The following is a 25647-nucleotide window of genomic DNA, read 5'->3' as shown; positions in this document are numbered from 1 at the left end:
TGATGTCATCATGGAAGAAGACTCCAGTTGCAACCTGTGAAGCTCTGGTGAACTCCATGCCCAGGAGGGTTAAGGCAATGCTGAAAAATAATGGTGGCCACACAAAATATTGACACTTTCACTTAGGGGTGTACTTACTTTTGTTGACAGCGGTTTAGACATTAATGGCTGTGTGAGTTATTTTGAGGGGACAGCATATTTACACTGTTATACAAGCTGTACACTCACTACTTTACGAGCTCTGTCACCAGCACACTAATATACTTTGTTCAATAGAGTTTTATTTTAAAGTCACTATATAAAAAGTTACAACAATTGGGGTCTTGCTGGATTCCCTTTATCATGCCACCACTGAATGAAGATTAGTAATGTCCTGGGGGCAGATCTCTCTTGATAGTTCCATATTAACCCCTTGCCGACCGCTGCACGACTATACAGGGAGTGCAGAATTATTAGGCAAATGAGTATTTTGACCACATCATCCTCTTTATGCATGTTGTCTTACTCCAAGCTGTATAGGCTCGAAAGCCTACTACCAATTAAGCATATTAGGTGATGTGCATCTCTGTAATGAGAAGGGGTGTGGTCTAATGACATCAACACCCTATATCAGGTGTGCATAATTATTAGTCAACTTCCTTTCCTTTGGCAAAATGGGTCAAAAGAAGGACTTGACAGGCTCAGAAAAGTCAAAAATAGTGAGATATCTTGCAGAGGGATGCAGCACTCTTAAAATTTCAAAGCTTCTGAAGCGTGATCATCGAACAATCAAGCGTTTCATTCAAAATAGTCAACAGGGTCGCAAGAAGCGTGTGGAAAAACCAAGACGCAGAATAACTGCCCATGAACTGAGAAAAGTCAAGCGTGCAGCTGCCAAGATGCCACTTGCCACCAGTTTGGCCATATTTCAGAGCTGCAACATCACTGGAGTGCCCAAAAGCACAAGGTGTGCAATACTCAGAGACATGGCCAAGGTAAGAAAGGCTGAAAGACGACGACCACTGAACAAGACACACAAGCTGAAACGTCAAGACTGGGCCAAGAAATATCTCAAGACTGATTTTTCTAAGGTTTTATGGACTGATGAAATGAGAGTGAGTCTTGATGGGCCAGATGGATGGGCCCGTGGCTGGATTGGTAAAGGGCAGAGAGCTCCAGTCCGACTCAGACGCCAGCAAGGTGGAGGTGGAGTACTGGTTTGGGCTGGTATCATCAAAGATGAGCTTGTGGGGCCTTTTCGGGTTCAGGATGGAGTCAAGCTCAACTCCCAGTCCTACTGCCAGTTTCTGGAAGACACCTTCTTTAAGCAGTGGTACAGGAAGAAGTCTGCATCCTTCAAGAAAAACATGATTTTCATGCAGGACAATGCTCCATCACACACGTCCAAGTGCTCCACAGCGTGGCTGGCAAGAAAGGGTATAAAAGAAGAAAAACTAATGACATGGCCTCCTTGTTCACCTGATCTGAACCCCATTGAGAACCTGTGGTCCATCATCAAATGTGAGATTTACAAGGAGGGGAAACAGTACACCTCTCTGAACAGTGTCTGGGAGGCTGTGGTTGCTGCTGCATGCAATGTTGATGGTGAACAGATCAAAACACTGACAGAATCCATGGATGGCAGGCTTTTGAGTGTCCTTGCAAAGAAAGGTGGCTATATTGGTCACTGATTTGTTTTTGTTTTTGAATGTCAGAAATGTATATATTTGTGAATGTTGAGATGTTATATTGGTTTCACTGGTAAAAATAAATAATTGAAATGGGTATATATTTTTTTTTGTTAAGTTGCCTAATAATTATGCACAGTAATAGTCACCTGCACACACAGATATCCCCCTAAAATAGCTAAAACTAAAAACAAACTAAAAACTACTTCCAAAAATATTCAGCTTTGATATTAATGAGTTTTTTGGGTTCATTGAGAACATGGTTGTTGTTCAATAATAAAATGAATCCTCAAAAATACAACTTGCCTAATAATTCTGCACTCCCTGTATACAAACCGGCAGAATGGCATGGCTGGGCAGATCGACGTATATATACGTCGCCTTTAAGGCCCGGGGGTTGCAGGCGTGCGCACGCCCGCCGCGAGCTCTGCGAGTCTGACCGCAGGTCCCGCGATCGTCTCACGGAGAGGAAGAACGGGGAAATGCTAATGTAAACAAGCATTTTCCTGCCTAGTGACAGGACACTGATCACAGCTCCCTGTGATCAGGAGCGGTGATCAGTGTTGTGTCACATGTAGCCCCGCCTCCACACAGAACACATCCCTAGGTCACACATTACCCCTTCATCACCCCTACAGGTTAACCCCTTCACTGCCAGTCACATTTACATAGTAATCAGTGCAATTTTATAGCACTGATCGCTGTATAAATGTGAATAACCCCAAAATAGCACCAAAAAAGTGTCCACCATAATGTCGCAGTCACAATAATAAAAAAAAGTGATTGCCACCATTACTAGTAAAAAAAAGAATATTAATAAAAATGCCATAAAACTACCCCCTATTTTGTAAACGCTATAACTTTTGCGCAAACCAATCAATAAATGCTTATTGTGATTTTTCTTACCAAAAATATGTAGAAGAATACGTATCGGCCTAAACTGAGGAAAAAATTTTTTTTATATATTTTTTGGGGGGATATTTATTATAGCAAAAAGTTAAAAAATATTGTGTTTTTTTCTTCAAAATTGTTGCTCAATTTTTGTTTATAGCGCAAAAAAAAAACGCAGAGGTGATCAAATACCACCAAAAGAAAGCTCTATTTGTGAAAAAAAAAAAGAAGGACATAGATTTTGTTTGGGAGCCACGTTGCACGATTGCGAAACTGTCAGTTAAAGCGACGCAGCGCCGGATCGCAAAAAGTGCTCTGGTCCGGGGCTGAAGTGGTAAAGGCAATCTGTTCAGTTCCTCCTGCACATTATATTATGTTGAGGTTCAAGTAACATTTGCAGTACAGCTGGGATACAAATGTTTGTTTACAAAATGCAAATCTATGAGCTGATCAATTAATTGAAAATGTATTCCATTTCTTCCCCGAATCCCTTCCATCCATCCCCTACATGAGACAAATTCTTTACTTACAGTATGATCTTGGTGCAAGGTCCAGGGAGCTTTTTTTTTATTTATGGTCCCTTATCTCAAAGTAAATCTCTCTCTTAAAGCGGTTGTAAACCGCATAAACTTTTTTTTTTTTCCCCCAAACCTGCAATGCAAAAGGCATAATAGGCTAGTATGCACCGCATACTAGCCTATTATGAAATACTTACCTCGGAACGAGGTGTGTACCACTTACCTGGTCCACGCCGAGCAGGATGTCATCTTGCTCCGGCGTGTCTTCCGGGTATCGCCGCTCCAGCGCTGTGATTCGCTGGAGCGGCGATGACGTCACTCCCGCGCGTGAGATTTAAAATCGTCAGGGTCCGGCGGATGCCGGTCCTTCAGCCGTGGATTCCCCCCTGCGCATGCGCCGCCCGCATTGCGGGGGGAATATCTCCTAAACCGTGCAGGTTTAGGAGATATTCTCCTTACCTACAGGTAAGCCTTATTATAGGCTTACCTGTAGGTAAAATTCCAAATAGTGGGTTTACAACCACTTTAATAAGTACATTACATGGTTGCAAGCAGACATACACAGAAATACACCCGGGGACTCTATCCACAGAAATAGTGGTCCTATTATTTACAAGATGAATGAATACTGTTCTGTATGGGTGCTAGAACCATATAAAACTACAATTGTTCTTTGTTGTATTGTATAAAACACTTTGTAACTTTAATCATGACTTGTTACCTTGAAATTCCTTTTCTTCATGACTCCCTACTACTCTTGCTGTTATGACATAAAACAATACCAATACTCCATGTGTGATTAATACATTATTTCAGCAATATTATCTGAGCAGTTTCCTGGCGGTTAAGCAAAGTCATTCTAGTAGCTAACCGTCTCTTCATGTAGTGGCCAAGCTAAAGTTCCCACTCAAAGAACAAACAAGGGAAAGAGGAAGTTAGTAAAAATGCAGAACTCAAATAAAAGAATGACTTTAAGGCTCTGCTTCCACTATTGCAACCCCAAAGTCATGCGATTTACAATGCGACCGGTGAGAACAAGTTGCACCGAAGTCGGAACAAAGTAGTGCAAGAACCTTTTTTTGGAGTCGCTGCGACTTGAGTCGCACCAAATAGAACGGGGACCATTGAAACGCATGGGTTTGGACTTGTCATGCACAGCAACTCGCAGTAGTGCAAACAGAGCCTAAAAGGTTTAAAGTGGAAGTAAACCCTCCTATAGCTTTCAGCCAATGAAGCTGCCACGCAGAGAAAGGGAGTCACCGCTCAAGTAGAAGACAAGTAATGAGCCCTCACTGGATCTGAAGCCACAGGTGCTGGCAATGATCATCACAATGCAAAATGAGGGGGAAAAGTCGGGATGGCTGCACTCCAAAAAGATGTTGCTTTTATTGTAAAAACAGGATCACAAAATACATGTCATAGCAGATAGGATACAAGCTGACGCATTTTACACTATAACTTAGTGCTTAATCCTAGATTAGAGCCTGTTTTTACAATAAAATCTTTTTGGAGTGCGGCCATCCAGACTTTTCCCTTCACTTGCAATGAAGCTGCCACCTTTGCCTCTGTTTAATCTACAACAGTCATGATGCTGCACGTGGGATCAGTTATGACATCAGCCATTGGATGGTTTGACATTTTAGTTGAGAGAACAACCAATGGGAGTGTTACATTTCCGGCAACTGTTTTATGGATGGGTTTAATTCTGCTTTAAAGCGGAGGTTCACCCTAATAACATGTATATCTGACCAACTTCCTTATATTCGTAACAAGTACTGTCCGCAATTATTATTATTTTATGCTTTACGTACCTTGTAATCCATCTTTTCAATCTACTTCTCCCCGCGCGAGTAGGCGTTTCTATGCCTAGGGGGGTTGTCCTCTGAGAGGTCGCCCAGATGATTGACGTCTGTTCCCCCGGCGGAAAAGGCCCCACCCCCCGTATTGCGTAGGCGCGCACGAGTTATGGGGTTTCCGAAAGAAGCTGAACATGCAGAGATGTGAGTCGGCTCTATACGGCGCCTGCGCTCTGCATGTTTGGCTTCTTTCGGAAACCCTGCAACTCATGCGCGCCTACGCAATACGGGGGCCTTTTCCGCCGGGGGGAACAGACGTCAATCATCTGGGCGACCTCCCAGAGGACAATCCCCCTAGGCATAGAAACGCCTACTCCCGCGGGGAGAAGTAGATTGAAAAGATGGATTACAAGGTACGTAAAGCATAAAAAAAAAAAAAAAATTGCGGACTGTACTTGTTACGAATATAAGGAAGTTGGTCAGATATACATGTTATTAGGGTGAACCTCCGCTTTAAGTCCAATTATAACTCAAAATGTGTGCTGTTTCTGTTTAAGATGTGGAATGATGTCACTTGGATGCCCTTTGACTGAGATGTCCTTGTCTCCTATACCAGAGGCCTGACAGGCTCTTCTATAAAATCTCTGAACATTGTGCAATGACACTGTATATTTGTTCTAGAGAAGTATGTAGTCACGTGTCGTTTGCAATCAGTCAAATGCAGAGGTCATGTGACACTTTACATACATACCCAGCTGAGCATCTTGATTTAGAGCAAAAGCTCTTTCACACGGGTGGTCCTCCCAATGGACTCTGCTGTGCTCACCACTGAGCAGGCAGATGACAGGTCCATCTCCTCTCACTGTGCTGAGACGGACCTGTCAGAGCCTCGCTCTCCTCTATGGGGAGATTGGATGAAAACAGACAGGTTTTTTTATCCGGTCCGATCCTCCAGATGGATGGAAAATAGGATCTCCGTCCATCTGGATTTCACGAACAGGATCGGATATTGATGGGTGTCAGCGGACATGTCACTGCTGACATCAGTCGCTCCATAGGATTGAATGGAGGCTCTGATCAGGTCCACCTGAAAAAATGACAGGCGGACCGGATTGGAAATCCCGAATGAAAGGGGTCCATTATGGAAAAATTAGCGGGCCAGTACTTTATTCACTTACTGGGGCCTTCTTATCACTAATCAGCTTCTGCCATCTTTCATAGGGGGGCTGGTCCAGATTTACGGTATACCATTGGACATTTCCTTTAAACCTGCAAGTAATACATCAAGATACAGTGTTAGGAATGGTCTTTAGTAACTAAAACACAACAATTATTACTTATATCTGTATATGTTGGGTAAAATGTATTTTAACAAGCTTTAAAGCCCACATAGAAAAATTCCATATGAGGCACAATCGTTCAATTTTTGTATAGTGTGTACACAACTTTTGACATCCGATTCACACTTTCCTAAAAAAAAATTCTGACAAACGCCAAAAGATTTCTTGCACATAAACAGAACTAACAGTTTTCATTTAAAGCGCGAGTTCACCCATTAATCTATTTTTTCAAACAATCCCCTTAGATGGATGCTCGTTTTGTCTAGGGGAATCGGCTAGTTGTTGTAAAATATGAGCAGTACTTACCGTTTTCGAGATGCATCTTCTTCCGTCGCTTCCGGGTATGGGTCTTCGGGAGCGGGTGTTCCTTCTTGATTGACAGTCTTCCGAGAGGCTTCCGACGGTCGCATCCATCGCGTCACTAGTAGCCGAAAGAAGCCGAACGTTGGTGCGGCTCTATACTGCGCCTGCGCACCGACGTTCGGCTTCTTTCGTAAAATCGTGACGCGATGGATGCGACCGTCGGAAGCCTCTCGGAAGACTGTCAATCAAAATAGGAATGCCCAGTCCCGCAGCCCATACCCGGAAGCGACGAAGAGGATGCATCTCGTAAACTGCAAGTACAGCTCATATTTTAAAACAACTAGCCGATTCCCCTAGACCGAACGAGCAGGAATCTAAGGGGAAAAAGTATATTGTAGGGGTGAACCTCCGCTTTAATGTATACCGTTTTCGTACAAGAAAAATTGGATACGAAAGACTACGCATGATCAGAAACCATACCAAAAAAAATAATAATATATATCTTAATTATGTGGATGGAGGAATACTCCCTGCGGAGTTATTGTATTCGGATGACGGAGAGACCCTGCTGTCAGAATACACTGATTAGTGCTGCTGGCTATAGCCGGCGGCATTGATCATCCAGGAAAAACCAACATGCTGCTCGTACAGATGTCGATCAGTAGATTGACTTATCTACAAATCAGCCTATCCATACATAGATCCAAAAATTCGAACCGGACAAATTGCAATATATGGCTTCCTTTACTGAACACCCCCTGAAGTCCTGAAATCCAAGGTTCTCTATTGCTCAAATCCTTATCATCTCCTTTATAATAATAAATAATATATTATTTTTTTTCAAAGGATTTACCATTTATGATTACAGGTATTTATATAAGTATTAGGATGTCTTTACACACAAGCCTTTAATGATATCCCAGTCTTAGTCTGAAGGGTTCAATATTGAGTTGGCCCACCCTTTACAGCTATAACAGCTTCAACTCTTCTGGGAAGACTGTCCACGACGCTTAGAAATGTGTCTATGGGAATGTTTGACCATTCCTCCAGAAGCGCATTTGTGAGGTCAAGCACTGATGTTGGACGAGAAGGCCTGGCTCGCAGTCTCCTCTCTAATTCATCCCAAAGGTGTTCTGTCGGGTTGAGGTCAGGACTCTGTGCCAGCCACTCAAGTTTCTCCAACCCAAATTCGCTCATCCATATCTTTATGGACCTTGCTTTGTGCGCTGGTATGCAGTCATGCTGGAACAGGAAGGGGCCATCTCACCCCCGGCTTCGGTTGGACCGGGATGCTGGAAAACCAGCATCTGACTAGCAGCTAATCAGCACTTGCAGCCAATGCCTGTAAGCACTGATCAGTGTGTTCTGGCAGCTGGGGTCAGTCCCTCTGCCAGAACACAATAGCACAGCAGAGGAGATTCAGGGCTCAAGTCCTGCAGCAACGCGCGGGAATGGAGTCCCTGCACTTTTTTCACAGCAGCAACGCAGTTCCCTTTGCAGGACTAGAGCAGTCCAGAGCGGCCGCCCAAGCCAATCTTTCACTAAGCGGCGATGCCCAGCTCAAGTCACTGTCAGGGGCAGGCGAACCTTAGTAATCCTTTATGTTACTGGCCGCTTCCTGTATATGGATTCATCGGGTAGTGTGCGGGTATTCCTTCTCTTCCTCTATGCCGCAATGTCTCCTGGGAGCTTTTGTCATTGTTCCCAGGAGACATTGCGGAGGTCTGCCGCCAGTTATCGCAGGATTTAGAAAGAACTTGCTTAAAGGCAGACCTCCGCAATGTCTCCTGGGAACAATGACAAAAGCTCCCAGGAGACATTGCGGCATCGTGGAAGTGACAGAATACCCGCACACTACCCGATGAATCCATATACAGGAAGCGGCCAGTAACAAAAGGATTACTAAGGTACAGTGGATCGAACAAAAAAACATGCGGTTTAGTAATTATGCATATGAGCGTATCTTTTTTTTTTGGTGGGGGAGTGGATCTTGGGTGGGAGTTCCCACACTTTTTTCCCCAGGACTTGACCCCTGAGGAGATTGCAGCAATAAAATCGCTTAGCTAGTATGGTGACCTCTCAGATTGTTGTCTTTTTTTCCCATTCAGCCTGCAGTGTTGGATGAAAAAAAACTAACATGTGTACCCAGCCTAAAACTTTCTGTGCCACTTCATTACAATAACTAGATTCAGAAATAGAATTAAGGCTTGAATTCAACTGGATGCATTCAGGGCAAATAGACAGTTTGATACCATTATCCCTTCAAACAGGATAGTAACTCATGGCCCATCATGGCCCATCGTGATCTCAAATACCTCTTTAATACAGCTCAGCGAAGCTGGCCCCCCTACAATCAGCACAAATAAAAACTCAAGTGTGTTTCTTTAGTGCTACGTTTGTGCTGTTTTGTGCCGCAAAAATTTACGTTTGTGCTGCTTTTATTTTGAAGATATTAGCAATTGTTTTTTCCAGACTATGACATCACACAGCCCCCCTACAACCCCAAATGACACAAAACTGGTCTCGTTGGTTAGTGCTACGTTTGTGCTGTTTTGTGCTGCTAATATTTCCGTTCTATCTTTTATCGTTTTTGCGTTATTAATGATTTATTAAAGGTCACCAAAGGTCACACAGCCCCCCTACAACCTCAAAATGACACAAAACTGGTCTCGTTGGTTAGTGCTACGTTTGTGCTGTTTTGTGCTGCTATTATTTCTGTTCTATCTTTTATCGTTTTTGCGTTATTAATGATTTATTAAAGGTCACCAAAGGTCACACAGCCCCCCTACAACCCCAAAATGACACGAAACTGGTCTCGTTGGTTAGTGCTACGTTTGTGCTGTTTTGTGCTGCAAAAAAAATTATTTGTGCTGTTATGGTTTTAAAGTTATAACAGTTTATTTATTTTTTTCAAACCCCACTCACTTTGCCCACCTTACAATCAGCACAAATAAAAACTCAAGTGTGTTTCTTTAGTGCTATGTTTGTGCTGTTTTGTGCTGTTTAAATTTCCTTTCTATCTTTTATCGTTTTTGCGTTATTAATGACTTATTAAAGGTCACCAAAGGTCACACAGCCCCCCTACAACGCCCAAATGACACAAAACTGGTCTCGTTGGTTAGTGCTACGTTTGTGCTGTTTTGTGCTGCTATTATTTCCGTTCTATCTTTTATCTTTTTTGCGTTATTAATGATTTATTAAAGGTCACCAAAGGTCACACAGCCCCCCTACAACCCCAAATGACACAAAACTGGTCTCGTTGGTTAGTGCTACGTTTGTGCTGTTTTGTGCTGCTATTATTTCCGTTTTATCTTTTTTGCGTTATTAATGATTTATTAAAGGTCACCAAAGGTCACACAGCCCCCCTACAACCCCAAAATGACACAAAACTGGTCTCGTTGGTTAGTGCTACATTTGTGCTGTTCTGTGCTGCAATTTTTTTTATTTGTGCTGTTATGGTTTTAAAGTTATAACAGTTTATGTATTTTTTTCAAACCCCACTCACTTTGCCCACCTTACAATCAGCACAAATAAAAACTCAAGTGTGTTTCTTTAGTGCTATGTTTGTGCTGTTTTGTGCTGTTTAAATTTCCTTTCTATCTTTTATCGTTTTGCGTTATTAATGATTTATTAAAGGTCACCAAAGGTCACACAGCCCCCCTACAACGCCCAAATGACGCAAAACTGGTCTTGTTGGTTAGTGCTACACTTGTGCTGGTTTGTGCTGCTAAAAAATTTATTTGTGCTGTTATGGTTTTTAAGTTATAACAGTTTTTTGGTTCTTTTCAAACCCCACTCACTTTCCCCCCCCCCCGTACAATCTGCACAAATAAAAACTCAAATGTTTTAGTGCTATGTTTGTGCTGCTAATATTTTTATTTGTGCTGCTATGGTTTTTAAGATATAACAGCTTGTTTTTATTTCATAACAACCCACTCACTTTGCACCCCATGTTATTAAATCTTAAAAACAAACATACTATTTGTTAGTGCTACGTTTGTGCTTTTTAGTGCCATAAAAATACAAATTTGTGCTGCTTTTATTTTTAAGATATAAGCAATTAGTTTTTTCCCAGACAATGACACCACCCTGCCCTCCTGTCCCATACCTGGTTAGTGATCTCCTGGTTAGACAGCAGCAATTGGAGCACAGCAAGGTATGGGTGCCTGTGATAAGTCCAGTAGACTGCGTGGTGGCAGCAGAACCGGCTGGTGGCATATAAGCTGGCACTGAGCTTGGCTGGCAGCATACTGTGGGTAAGCAGCTGGAAGCAGGAGACAGGTGAGACCTTGCTGGACTGAAGAGCTGTAGCAGGCTTGATGAGCAGGATGCATAATGGTCCATAATGGTCGGACAGATCAGGCATAGACGGCAGACAACAGGATAGTCAGGTCAGAAGCCAAATCAGCAACGGGAGTTAGATCAGGCAAGAACAGAAGGCAGAATCCAGAGACAAGCCATGGTCAGGGCAGGTAGCAGTCAAACTCCATTTTGTTTGTTTGTTTGTTTTTAAGATTTAATAACATGGGGTGCAAAGTGAATGGGTTGTTATCAAATAAAAACAAGCTGCTATATTTTAAAAACCATAACAGCACAAATAAAAATATTAGCAGCACAAACATAGCACTAAAACATTTGAGTTTTTATTTGTGCAGATTGTACAGGGGGGGGGGGGGGCAAAGTGAGTGGGGTTTGAAAAGAACAAAAAAACTGTTATAACTTAAAAACCATAACTAAAAATTTTAGCAGCACAGACCAGCACAAACGTAGCACTAACCAACGAGACCAGTTTTGTGTCCTTTCGGGGTGGTAGGGGGGCTGAGTGACCTTTGGTGACCTTTAATAAATCATTAATAACACAAAAACAATAAAAGATAGAACATAAATTTTAGCAGCACAAAACAGCACAAACGTAGCACTAACCAACAAGACCAGTTTTGTGTCATTTGGGTGTTGTGGGTGGTTGAGTGACCTTTGGTGACCTTAACGATAAAAGATAGAAAGAAAATTTAAACAGCACAAACGCAGCACTAAAGAAACACACTTGAGTTGTTATTTGTGCTGATTGTACGGGTGGACAAAGTGAGTGGGGTTTGAAAAAACAAATAAACTGTTATAACTTAAAAACCATAACAGCACAAATAAAATTGTTAGCAGCACAAACCAGCACAAATGTAGCACTAACCAACAAGACCAGTTTTGCGTCATTTGGGCGTTGTAGGGGGGCTGTGTGACCTTTGGTGACCTTTAATAAATCATTAATAACACAAAACGATAAAAGATAGAACATGAATATTAGCAGCACAAAACAGCACAAACGTAGCACTAACCAACGAGACCAGTTTTGTGTCATTTTGGCATTGTAGGGGGGCTGTTTGACCTTTGGTGACCTTTAATAAATTATTAATAAACGCAAAAACGATAAAAGATAGAAAGGAAATTTAAACAGCACAAAACAGCACAAACATAGCACTAAAGAAACACACTTGAGTTTTTATTTGTGCTGATTGTAAGGTGGGCAAAGTGAGTGGGGTTTGAAAAAATAAATAAACTGTTATAACTTTAAAACCATAACAGCACAAATAAAAAAAATTGCAGCACAAAACAGCACAAACGTAGCACTAACCAACGAGACCAGTTTTGTGTCATTTTGGGGTTGTAGGGGGGCTGTGTGACCTTTGGTGACCTTTAATAAATCATTAATAACGCAAAAACGATAAAAGATAAAACGGAAATAATAGCAGCACAAAACAGCACAAACGTAGCACTAACCAACGAGACCAGTTTTGTGTCATTTGGGCGTTGTAGGGGGGCTGTGTGACCTTTGGTGACCTTTAATAAATCATTAATAACGCAAAAACGATAAAGGATAGAACGGAAATAATAGCAGCACAAACGTAGCACTAACCAACGAGACCAGTTTTGTGTCATTTGGGGTTGTAGGGGGGCTGTGTGACCTTTGGTGACCTTTAATAAATCATTAATAACGCAAAAACGATAAAAGATAGAAAGGAACTTTAAACAGCACAAAACAGCACAAACATAGCACTAAAGAAACACACTTGAGTTTTTATTTGTGCTGATTGTAAGGTGGGCAAAGTGAGTGGGGTTTGAAAAAAATAAATAAACTGTTATAACTTTAAAACCATAACAGCACAAATAATTTTTTTGCAGCACAAAACAGCACAAACGTAGCACTAACCAACGAGACCAGTTTTGTGTCATTTTGAGGTTGTAGGGGGGCTGTGTGACCTTTGGTGACCTTTAAGAAATCATTAATAACGCAAAAACGATAAAAGATAGAACGGAAATAATAGCAGCACAAAACAGCACAAACGTAGCACTAACCAACGAGACCAGTTTCGTGTCATTTGGGCGTTGTAGGGGGGCTGTGTGACCTTTGGTGACCTTTAATAAGTCATTAATAACGCAAAAACTATAAAAGATAGAACGGAAATATTAGCAGCACAAAACAGCACAAACGTAGCACTAACCAACGAGACCAGTTTTGTGTCATTTGGGGTTGTAGGGGGGCTGTGTGATGTCATAGTCTGGAAAAAACAATTGCTAATATCTTCAAAATAAAAGCAGCACAAACGTAAATTTTTGCGGCACAAAACAGCACAAACGTAGCACTAAAGAAACACACTTGAGTTTTTATTTGTGCTGATTGTAGGGGGGCCAGCTTCGCTGAGCTCTTTAATACTTAGCTACTTCCCTTGTGAATGTTCCCCTACAAAGCAGGTGTAACAAGGTCATCAGTGACTGACAACAATGTTACCAATACAAACAAACACAAAGTGTGAACTAAAAGAACATGGGGCCAGATTCACGTAGAATCGGGGCGGCGTAACGTATCGTAGATACGTTACACCGCCGCAAGTTTTCATCGCAAGTGCCTGATTCACAAAGCACTTGCGATTAAAACTACGCCGGCAGCCTCCGGCGCAAGGCGGGCCAATTCAAATGGGCGTGTGCCATTTAAATTAGGCGCGCTCCCGCGCCGGACCTACTGCGCATGCTCCGTTTCGCAATTCCCGTCGTGCTTTGCACGCCGTGACGTCATTTTTCGAACGGCGACGCACGTAGCGTACTTCCGTATTCCCGGACGTGTTACGCAAACGACGTTAAATTTTCAATTTCGACACGGGAACGACGGCCATACTTTAGACAGCAATACGATTGCTGACTAAAGTTAGGGCACCCAAAACGACGACTAAATTTGTGACGGGAAACTAGACTAGCGGCGACGTAGCGAACGCGAAAATCCGTTGTGGATCGCCGTAACTCCTAATTTGCATACCCGACGCTGGTTTACGACGCAAACTCCACCCAGCGGCGGCCGCGGTACTGCATCCTAAGATCCGACAGTGTAAAACAATTACACCCGTCGGATCTTAAGGATATCTATGCGTAACTGATTCTATGAATCGGTCGCATAGATAGAGACAGAGATACGACGGCGTATCAGGAGAAACGCCGTCGTATCCCCTTGGTGAATCTGGCCCAAACTTCCTAAAAATACTATGTAACTTACGTAGGTCCTGAGGGGGGGTAAGTTCCACTTCTGCAGGTCTCTGTGTACTAAAAACAAAAGCAAGTACAATGTCATTATTGTCCTGGTAAAAACAAAAAAACAAAAACAAAAACACAAAACACACACTTTGCCAAAAACAGAACCCTGCTGTATATGCAAGGAAGCAGATATTCCACTTTTCCAGAAAGGTCCGCTTTAAAAATCTGACAGTGGTTCTAACTCTTCTTTACTAAAATGTGGTGCACATTAAGGCCCCTTTCACACTGGGGCGGGAGTTGCGGTGTCGGTAAAGCGCCGCTATTTTTAGCGGCGCTTTACCGCTAATTTCACGGTGCTATTCGGCCGCTAGCGGGGGAGTTTTTACCCCCCGCTAGCAGCCGAGGAAGGGTTAAAACCGCTCGCAATGTGCCTCTGCAGAGGCACATTGCCGGCGGTATAGCTGCGGTGTCCCACTTATTTCAATGAACAAGAGTGGTGGATGAGCGGTATACAAAACGCTCCTTCACCGCTCCAAAAATGTGGCTAGCAGGACTTTTTTACCGTCCTGCTAGCGCACCGCTCCAGTGTAAAAGCCCTCGGGGCTTTCACACTGGAGAGACAGGCAGGCAGGCAGTTCTGCCGCTTGATCGTTCTTATAGGCAGCGGGAGGGGACATCCCCCCTCCTCCCGCCGCCGCCCTGCAAGTGCACTTTCAAGTGCAGTCGCTGTAGATCTGAGGGGGACATGCAAGGAAAATAAAAAACAGCATTTTTGCTTGCATATAATTGGATGATAAAATCAGCAGAGCCTTCCCTAATTTCAGAGCTTCCCCTCAGATCTACAGCGACTGCACTTTCAAGTGCACTTGTAGGGCAAAGTGGATTTTCCTTTTGTAAATAACCCCCACTGTCCGCATGTGTGAAAGGGGCCTTACCAGTGTTGGTGCTTCCATAGTGGGTCCTGGAGCGCTGCCCCCTCTCTCCTGCACCCGTCACTCAACAATACATAGATTCATGCATTGCATTGCATGAATCTAAGTATTGTCGCCGCTACCGCCCACTATTCAGGTGTCCGGCCCGCTGTTGAGCGCCGGCCATCTAAATAACAGCAGTGGGTGTGTTTTGGAAGTGTCTATCAGAGCCAGCAGCTCTGATAGGCTTCCCGATTACAGCCTGTGGGCTCTAATCGGCTTCCAAATTGTTAACCAGAGGGCGCACAGGGTGTGCGTTCCCTGGTTAACACCAACACGCGTCTTAGCCAATTAGGTTCACCGGATCTGGTTACCGGTCACCTAATTGGCTGAAGCGACATCGAGGGAGCGTGGAGGAGGATGGCTGACCTGAGAAAGTTAAGTGCCGGGGGGGGGGGGGTAAACTGGCGGTGTTTGATGGGGAAAACTGGCTGCGTTTGATGGGTACAGTGAGGCTGCGTTTGATGGGCACAGTGGCTGCGTTTGATGGGCACAGTGGCTGCGTTTGATTTTTTTTTGATGGTTTGCGCCCCCCAAAAATTTTGAGCACCAGCCGCCACTGGCCCTTACATTGACATATGTTGAATGAAGTCAGAAGCCACAGTGAAATCACACATATCTGCAGCTTTGAAATGGCACTGAAGTAGCGCCAGTTCAACGCTGCACTGGTGTGACCAGGGGTTAGTGTGATATGGGGGGGGGGGGGGGGGTCAGCAATAAAAGCAGATGTGCTCTAATCCTTCATCTAAAACTAAAAAGTTTTGCCTGAAGTGTGAGTGAAGAGTACACTGCACCCCATTACTGAGCACAGACATGGGGATCAGAAGGGAGATCTGTGTATGATGGGGGGGGGGGGGGGTCTCACTTCTGGGACTTGTTGTACCCCCCCCCCCCCATAAATCAGCTGGCACTCACCGGAGGGACATCCTGAGCCAGCCCCGGTCCGCACACCGCCAGGACCGCACACAACAACACCGATCCCCACATCTTCTCTTCCCGATCCAAACTGACACTTGTCACATGACAGCTCCAGGAGCGTACCACTCCACCGGGGGAGCCACAGGGCGGCCCCCGCTATGTACAGTGCTCAGTACTCCTCGCCTCCCCCCTCCTCCACAATGGGATCTCCCGGTCACAGGACGGTGGTCACGATGTTAATGCAAACAGGAAGACAATGTGGGCTGAAGAGCATTAGAGGAGGAAGTCACTGTGTGTGTGTGTCACCTACCACACCAGCCAGGGGAACACCTACCCCTGCTACAAGAAGTACTCACACACTATGGTTTAGTACGGGGATAATACAGACAAACACAAAATATTCATTCACACACACCCATCAGTCACTTTATTAGGTACACCTGTTCGGTAACGCAAATTGCTAATCAGCCAATCACATGGCAGCAACTCAATGCATTTGGGCATCTAGACGCGGTGAAGAAGACTTGCTGAAGCACAGACCAAGCATCAGAATGGGGAAGAAAGGGGATGTAACCAGGTAACGTTCGCCCATTGCAGGACCTGCGTCAGGTTGGCTCTCCTGTGTGAATCGCCGCCATTGTACATGGGCAGGCGCAGTTGTGGGCGAGGGCGCCTACTGCAAGCTGCGGGAGCGTGCACACGGGTCGGCCGGACTCAATGTCCATCGGTGACCTGCGATCACCTAGTACAGAGGTAGAACGGCATCTGCCAGTGTAAACAAAGCGGATCCCCATTCTGACAGATGACAGATCTTCTGTTCCCAGTGATCTCTGCCATGTCCCAGTGAGCCCACCCCCCCTACATTTAACCCCTTGATCACCCCCTAGTGTTAACTCCTTCTTTGCAAGTGTCATTTTTACATTGATCAGTGTATTTTTATAGCACTGATCAATGTAATAATGTCACTGGTCCCCAAAAAGGGTCAGATTTGTCTGCCGCAATGTCACAGTGCTGCTAAAAATGGCAGATTGCCGACATAACCAGTAGAAACAATAAAAAAAGTCCTTAACCACTTAAGACCCGGACTTTTATGCAGGGAAAGGACCTGGCCATTTTTTGCGATTCGGCACTGAGTCACTTTAACTGACAATTGCGCGGTCGTGCGACGTGGCTCCCAAACAAAATTGACGTCCTTTTTTCCCCACAAATAGAGCTTTCTTTTGGTGGTATTTGATCACCTCTGCAGTTTTTATTTTTTGCGCTATAAACAAAAATAGAGCGACAATTTAAAAAAAATCTATATTTTTTACTTTTTGCTATAATAAATATCCCCAAAAAATATATAAAAAAACTTTTTTTTTTCCTCAGTTTAGGCCGATACGTATTCTTCTACCTATTTTTGGTAAAAAAAATCGCAATAAGCGTTTATCGATTGGTTTGCGCAAAATGTATAGTGTTTACAAAATAGGGGATAGTTTTATTGCATTTTTATTAATATTTTTTTTTTACTACTAATGGCGGCGATCAGCGATTTTTTTCGTGACTGCGACATTATGGTGGACACATCGGACAATTTTGACACATTTTTGGGACTATTGTCATTTTCACAGCAAAAAATGCTATAGAAATGCATTTTTTAATGTGAAAATGACAGTTGCAGTTTGGGAGTTAATTACTAGGGGGTGCTGAAGGGGTTATGTGTGACCTCATATGTGTTTCTAACTGTAGGGGGGTGGGGCTGGACGTGTGACGTCATTGATCGTCTTTCCCTATATCAGGGAACACACGATCAATGACATTGCCACAACGAAAAACAGGGAAGGTGTGTTTACACACACCTCTGCCCGTTCTTCAGCTCCGGAGAACTGATCGCAGGACACCAGCGGTGATCAGGTCCGCAGGTGCCGCGGGCACGGAGCTTCGGACCGGGGCGCGTGCGACCCCACGGCTGGGCTTAAAGGGCCACGTACAGGTACGTGGATGTGCCCAGCCGTGCCATTCTGCTGACGTATATCGGCGTGAAGGGGTCCTTAAGTGGTTAAATCTATCCCGAAGTTTGTAGACGCGATAACTTTTGCACAAACCAATCAATATAGGCCTATTGCTATTTTTTTTTCCAAAAATATGTAGAAGAATATATATCGGTGTACACTGATGAATACATTTTTTTTTTTTTGGATATGTATTATAGCAATAAGTAAAAAAAAATTTTTTTTACTTTTTTTCAAAATTGTCGCTCTTTGTTTATAGTGCAAAATATAAAAACCGCAGAGGTGATCAAATACCACCAAAGGAAATCTCTATTTGTGGGGAAAAAAGGACACCAATTGTGTTTGGGTACTGCATTGCACAAACAACGCAGTGCCGTATTGCAAAAAATGGCCTGGTCATTAAGGGGGAAATCCTTCTGGTCCTTAGGTGGTTAAAGAGGAACTGCAGTCTGTTCACATAATTTGTAATAAAAACATCTTTGCCATTCTGAAGCTTCCCTCCAACCACGTTGCATATTAGTTTATATATACTTTGATTCTATTCTTGCCAAATATGCTGCAGAAATCTCCCTCCACTGAGTCTGGCTGCAACCATTTTAACTGTGGGCAACTGAAGCTTCTGCCTGTTCACTTGATTTACACAGACACAGACCTCCAGCTCTGCAGCTCTCATTGACCCTCTTATGACTCATCCCACCTCCCTTTCTGGCAAACTCTCATGAGAGTTAGAGAGAGAGAGAGAGAGAGCGCGCTGTGCATGATGTCATAAGCCTAGGCTAATGACCAGACAAGAAACAGGAAGTGGGCTGTATAAGGTATTTACTGAAAAAAACATGTTTTATTATCCAAAGTTAAAACAACAAGAGCAGAAGATTTAATAGATGGAAAGATGAAAAAATGGCTGAAGGTCCGCTTTATGTGACTTTGAACATGGCATGGTTGTTGGTGCCAGAAAGACTGGTCTGAGTATTTCAAAAACTGCTGATCTACTGGGATTTTCACACACAACCATCTCTCTGGTTTACAGAGAATGGTCCAAAAAAGAGAAAATATCCAGTGAGCGGCAGTTGTGTGGAGGAAAATGCCTTGTTAATGTCAGAGGTCACAGTAGAATGGGCAGACTGGTTTGAGATGATAGAAGGGCTACAGTAACTCATATAGCCACTTGTTTCAACCAAGGTATGCAGAATACCATCTCTGAATGCACATCACATCGAACCTTGAAGCAAATGGGCTACGGCAGCAGAAGTCAACACTAGGTGCAACTCCTGTCAGCTAAGAACATGAAACTGATGCTACAAATCGCACAGGCTCACCAAAATTGGACAATAGAAGATTGGAAAACCATTGCCTGGTCTGATGAGTCTTGATTCAGATTGTAGCCCTGGTTCACACTGGGTACGATTTGGAACGATTTGAGATGCGATTTGACATGTCAAATCGCATCTCAAATCGGCGGCAATTGTCGGCAATGGCACTGTCCTAATCAGTGCGACGCAGCATCTGCGATTTCAAAACGTAGTTCCTGTACTACTTTTTGCGATTTCGGGCCACGATTTACATTAAATTGCGGCCAAAATCGCAGCCGCGAAATCGCGGTAAAATCGCGCAGTGTGAACCTAGGCGTAGAGTCAGATTTGGGGGTAAACATAAAAGCATGAAGCCATCCTGCCTTGTATCAACAGTTTAGGCTGGTGGTGTAATGGTGTGGGGTAGGGATGAGCTTCGATTGGCGCGTCACGGCCCATAATTCACTGCCCAGTAGGCCCCACCCACTGCAGGCTGCCTGCAGAATTTTCTCTGCAGGAGTCTGGAGCTCCACTTTAAGATAGAATACACATGACACGTATACTTGCTTATGGCTGCACTCAGCTTTAAGGAGTGCCTGTATATATCATGCAAATTCTGTAGAGTATCGAAAGGATTAAAACACCACAACAGTACAATAGATCTGGTAAAGAGTTTTATTTTACTCGATACAAAAGTAGCAAGTTGATGCATTTTGGGTACTGGGCTTATTTACTGGCAAGGGGTTTCTGAGTACTGGACTGCAGTTGTGCTGAGAGTATGGATAGTATAACAGTCAGGCGCCTGTGTGACAATTGTGTGTCCTTTGGAGCAGCAGTACTGGAATTGTGCTGAATGATGTTGGCTGTCATTACACCTGAAACAGGAGCACCATCTAGTGCTGAGGAGGACTATCTGTGTGGGACAGGGTGTCTAATTTCTTGTGTTGGACATTAGACCCCTTTCACACTGAGTCGCCCATAGCGTCGGCTGTAAAACGCCGCCATTTTTACAGCCGACGATATGGGTGGATTTACCGCGCATTTCAGCCGCTAGCGGGGCGCTTTTAACCCCCGCTAGTGGCCGAGAAAGGGTTAAAACCGCCCACAATGTGCTGCTGAAGCAGCGCATTGCGGGAGGTATAGCCGCGCTGTGCTGCTGAAACGGTATAGCTGCGCTGTCCCATTGATTTCAATGGCAGCAGTGGTGGAGGAGCGGTAAATACACCGCTCCAAAGAAGCGACTAGCAGGACTTTTTTTTACCATCCTGCTAGCACAACGCTTTCACACTGGAGCAGCTGTTTGAGGGCGGATTGCAGGCGCTATTTTTAATGCTATAGCGCCTGCAATACGCCCTCAGTGTGAAAGGGGTCTTAGGTGGTGAATATTAATTTTTACTATTACTAGGTTATTTTACTTTGACTATTTTTTACTCGCCATCCCCTTTAACCACTTGACATCCAGAAGCGTGTACCCCCTTCATGACCAGGCCATTTTTTTTTCTCTTCAGCACTGCGCTACTAACAATTACGTGGTCATGCAACACTGTATGCAAATGAAATGTACATCATTTTTCTCCCCACAGAAATAGAGCTTTCTTTTGGTGGCATTTTATCAGGGATGGACTGACCTTTGGGACTACCGGGAGATTCTCAGTGGGCCGGTCGGAGGTCCGTGGTGATCTACCCGTCAATCGTCGACAGCTGGCGCCTGACGGGTAGATCGAGATTAGCCAGCATGCAGAGTAGCACAGGAAGCGTGTGTTCTCTCTCAAGTCACGCTGCGGCTGCTCCCCGACCTCCTCCCCTCCATCCCTATTTGCCTGTGATATCATCTGGGATGGACGAGAAGAGAGGAGGGGCCGCCGCAGTGTAACTTGAGAGAGAACGCACGCTTTCTGCGCTACTTTGCATGCTGGCTGGTGAACGATGTGCCCTGTGCCCCAAGTCCTGATGCGCCCTGTTCCCTGATGTGCTCCGTGCCCTGCCCTGGGGTCCATTCACTACCCTGTATGTTATAATATATGTGTACATTGATCATAATTTTCCCATCAGAACGTACAATGACATTATTATCACATTGGTGCACATTTGTTTTTTTCCCCCCACAAAATATTTTAATATTAAACACCTTTATTTCTCTGGAATTTGTATTTTATGCTATAAATTAAAGCGGGAGTTCACCCATTTAAAAAAAAAAAAAAAATCTCCCCTTAGCTTCCTGCTCGTTCGGTCTAGGGGAATCGGCTATTTATATTAAAATATGTGCAGTACTTACCCGTTTTCGAGCTGCATCTTCTTCCGTCGCTTCCGGGTATGGGTCTTCGGGAGCGGGCGTTCCTTCTTGATTGACATTCTTCCAAAAGGCTTCCGACGGTCGCATCCATCGCGTCACTCGTAGCCAAACGTCGGTGCGGCTCTATACTGCGCCTGCGCACCGACGTTCGGCTTCTTTCGGAAAATCGTGACGCGATGGATGCGACCGTCGGAAGCCTCTCGGAAACCTGTCAATCAAGAAGGAACGCCCATTCCCGAAGCCCATACCCGGAAGCGACGGAGAGGATGCGTCTCGTAAACGGGTAAGTACTGCACATATTTTAAAATAAATAGCCGATTCCCCTAGTAATAACGAGCAGGAATCTAAGGGGGAAAAGTGCCCTCTAAGGGTGAACCCCCGCTTTAAATACATCAAATGGCATTTTTTTTAATACACACATCATATAACCTCACAAATATCATTGTTGGCATTTTAAAGAAAACATGAAGTCGTGCCCCAAAACAAGGCAGATGGCAAAAGACTGGTTCACCAGAATTCCCTGCAGTTGATAGTTCTCCATTACTCACTTACCATGACTTGTTTCTGCACTGTCTCTGTATGAAGGCAGCCATTTTAGCAGAGACAAGGTTTTGCTTCCTTACGTCAGAACCTCCAGCAAGGAGAACCGTAAGCAGCACAGTAGTAACAAATAATGGACTCCTGTCCATGCATGTAAAGTAAGGACCTTAGATTTTTTGATTTTGGGGGGGGGGGGGGGAAGGAATTCAAAAGAAAAAAAAAAAAAGTACAAAATGTTCCCTGTAAATGTAGTCCATCATGTTTTGAGTACAGGCTTCCTGTCCAGCATACCTATATATACCAGGATCATAGTTGCAACTGCAGCCATGATCCTGGTGTTATTTTTCTGGGCCGGGCATTGGTTTTCATGTAGAAGTGATCAGAGCAAGCTCTACAGCTACCCAATCATTTTTACAGGGCTCAGAAGGCCCCCACCATTGCCACCAGCCGATGTTCCTGGGCTCCCCCCATTCCACCAGAGAGCCCGGGACCACTCTAAATGGTTGGCCACAGAGGAGATGTTCCTCCATCTCCTCTGTAATGAATGTTTTTGTCTAGGTAGTTGGCAGCTAGAGCATTCTATGCCCTTTAAACTTTCATTGCCAATTGGGAAAATCCACTATTCACTTTATGGTGTGTGAAACATGTGAGGTTATATTGGACGAACTGAAAGGCATTGTGATGCCGCAGCCAACTCATGAATGGTAAGCAATTTGAGAGGCACAGTCGTTTTTCCCATTGTATCTGTGCTTTGGATGGCAAGCACAATCAGATCCATTTGCCACTAAACATTAGCCCAAAGTTTTACAATTAAAAAAATAAATTGTGTTAATGGCCATTTGTGATAGTAGCTATAACTTTGTTGCTATCAATGTTGGTATGTATGGAAGATCTGCTGATTCCCAGGTAATTCGAATCACCAATGGGCAAGAAATGAATGGAAGGAAAACATGGTGAGTCCTTTCCATATGTAAAAGGTTCTGATGAGGCCTTTAATTTTTCAACATCTATCCCATGATAGATGTTGAAAAACGAAAGGCCTCAACCTTTTGCAAAAGATACCTAGATTAAAAAAAATATAATAAAAAAATAAGGTTTTCCATTATAATTTAACCAGGAATTGGCAATTCATGGAGTGCACCTTTGGAGTACTAGCTAACAAGTGGATAATATTATTGTAAAAAGGGGAGGGGCACAATTCTGATGACTCTTCTCCATGACATGAAGAATGTTTCCGGGAAACCTATACGAAGTACAGAACAATCGTTGAATGAGAGGAAGAAGTTACAACTACTTTCTGTCCCCCGGGGGAGAGCTGCCGTGGCAATATTACAACGTTTAATACATTGATGTCATTTTTTTCTGTCCTGTTTGCACTGTTCTCACCCATGCCAAAGTGTACCTAATTTACTTTTTTAGTTTATTTGCAAATGTGCAGGTTTTAATGGCAGTAGCCATTATATCATGCCTATATTTTTTTGCTGTGCACTGTGCAAAGTATTTTTTAAACACAAGGTCCAAGAAAACTGAAAATTCATCCCTTGCACACTGTTCTTGCATTGCAAGGGTTAACTGCTTGTTTATGTCAGGTATAGCAGCATTGAGGAACCTGTGGTAGTGGAAGATCAGGATGTAAAACTGCATTTTCTTTTCCGTTCACCTATGCAGAAAGGAGCAGTTAACTCTTGCAATGCGGCCGCAGCAATGGTATGGACACGGCCACTTATCCCCATGTTACAGGTGTGCAGATGAGCCCCCCTGACTAGAAAGACATTGCATTTGTAGCCTGGGTGAGTGGTTGTAATTTTATGGTCAGATCACTGTACATACCTACATTACTCCAAGCTGAATCATTGCAATGATGTAAAAATTGCCATACCTACGTGAAGAGTACTATGGTGCCCCACAGTCACCAGTCAGATTAAAAGCTGCACTTGAAATGAAAGTCAGAAAAGGAAAATCACGACTTGTGCAATACAAGCTGGCCATATACCTGTAAAATTTTGTTCAAAGGGGTCAAATCAGTTTTCTCTAATGAATTAACCACTTGACCCACAGGCCTTTTCTGGCACCTTTTGTTTACATGTAACAATCAGTATTTTTTGCTAGAAAATTTCTTATAGCCCTCCAACATTATATATTTTTTTTAAAGCAGAGGCTCTAGAGAATAAATTGGTGGGTGTTGCAATTTTTTTATGTCACACAGTATTTTAGAATTTTAATGCAAAAAAACCCCACAATAAATAACCTTATTTTTTTTTTCAAAATATAAAAAACATGTCACGCTTACATTTTTTCAATTATTTATTTTTACACTGTAATTTTTAACCACTTGAGACCCGTGCTGTAGACGAAAGACATCCACAGCGCGGCTCTCAACTGCCGGGTGGACGTCTCTGGACGTCCTTTTATTTGCATTCCCCGCGCGCACCGCAGGGAAAAACTGTGCCCTGCGCATCGCTCAGATGCCTATGCGCGTGCCTGGCGGCCGCGATGTCCGCCAGGTGCCCGCGATCGGCAGTGACGTGGAGCTCTGTGTGTGAACACAGAGCTCCATGTCCTGTCAGGGAGAGAGGAGACTGATGCGGTGTCCCTTGTACATAGGGACACAGCATTGGTCACCTCCCCCAGTCAGTCCCCTCCACACACAGTAAGAATCACACCCAGGGAATACATTTAACCCCTTCCTCACCCCCTAGTGTTAACACCTTCCCTGCCAGTCACATTTACACAGTAATCAGTGCATATTTATAGCACTGATCGCTGTATAAATGTGAATGGTCCCAAAATAGTGTCAAAGGTGTCCGATATGTCTGGCGCAATATCGCAGGCCTGACAAAAACAAAAAAAATAAAAATCACAGATCGCCGCCATTACTAGTAAAAAAAAAAAAAAATCATAAATCTATCCCCTATTTTGTAGGCACTATAACTTTTGTGCAAACCAATCAATATACGCCCATTTTGCGATTTAAAAAATAAATAAATTGGGATATTATTATAACAAAAAGTAAAAAATTGTGTTTTTTTTTCAATTTTTTATGTCTTTTTTTGTTTATAGCGCAAAAAATAAAAATCGCAGAGATGATCAGATACCACCAAAAGAAAGGACTATTTGTGGGAAAACAATGATAAAAATATAAGTTGGGTACATTGTTGTATGACCACGCAATTGTCATTCAAAATGCGTCGGTGCTGAAAGCTGAAAATTGGTCTGGGCAGGAAGGGGGTTTAAGTGCCCAGTAATGAAGTGGTTAATCACTTTTATTTCTCTTGAAATGAATGTAAACATCCCTTGTGACAGCAATAGGCACGTGACAGGTACTCTTTATGGAGATATTCCTCCTCTGCTCTTAAAAGTATTTGATCACACCAAGATCGGTGTAAGCAAATATATTTTATTGTTTAAAATGCCGCCTTTTACATCCAAAGAAACCAGAAGTGATGTAAGCTCATCGCTTCCGGGTCCCTAAATCATAAGAGGTGAACAGAGCGGTTCCGGTCTTTGTCTGGGGGTAGGCCTTCCCTCTCACTGCTGGTAAAAGCAATCCAGCGGCTAGTTAGCCAACCGTCGGCTCTAAAAAACAGTACGGGATGCTGGTGGACAGCTCTACAG

The 25647-nt window shown here is 43.6% G+C and overlaps 1 protein-coding gene across 1 annotated transcript in view; it reads right to left on the bottom strand.

Moving 5' to 3' along the window:
• The window catches only part of ASAH1 (N-acylsphingosine amidohydrolase 1), a 42268-nt gene extending 26205 nt beyond the window's left edge, over window positions 1-16063 (bottom strand). The window contains exons 1-3 of the mRNA XM_040334491.1: window positions 15917-16063; window positions 14053-14099; window positions 6051-6141 (exon numbers count right to left, since the gene is read on the bottom strand). Of these exons, the coding sequence (XP_040190425.1) occupies window positions 6051-6141; window positions 14053-14099; window positions 15917-15988 (210 nt within the window). The 5' untranslated portion in view covers window positions 15989-16063. The remainder of the gene's footprint in view (window positions 1-6050; window positions 6142-14052; window positions 14100-15916) is intronic.
• Window positions 16064-25647: the final 9584 nt, after the last annotated feature.

This window comes from Rana temporaria, chromosome 1, assembly GCF_905171775.1.
Source record: "Rana temporaria chromosome 1, aRanTem1.1, whole genome shotgun sequence".
NCBI classification, from domain to species: Eukaryota; Metazoa; Chordata; class Amphibia; order Anura; family Ranidae; genus Rana; species Rana temporaria.
This window is presented reverse-complemented; position numbering and strand designations above follow the sequence as displayed.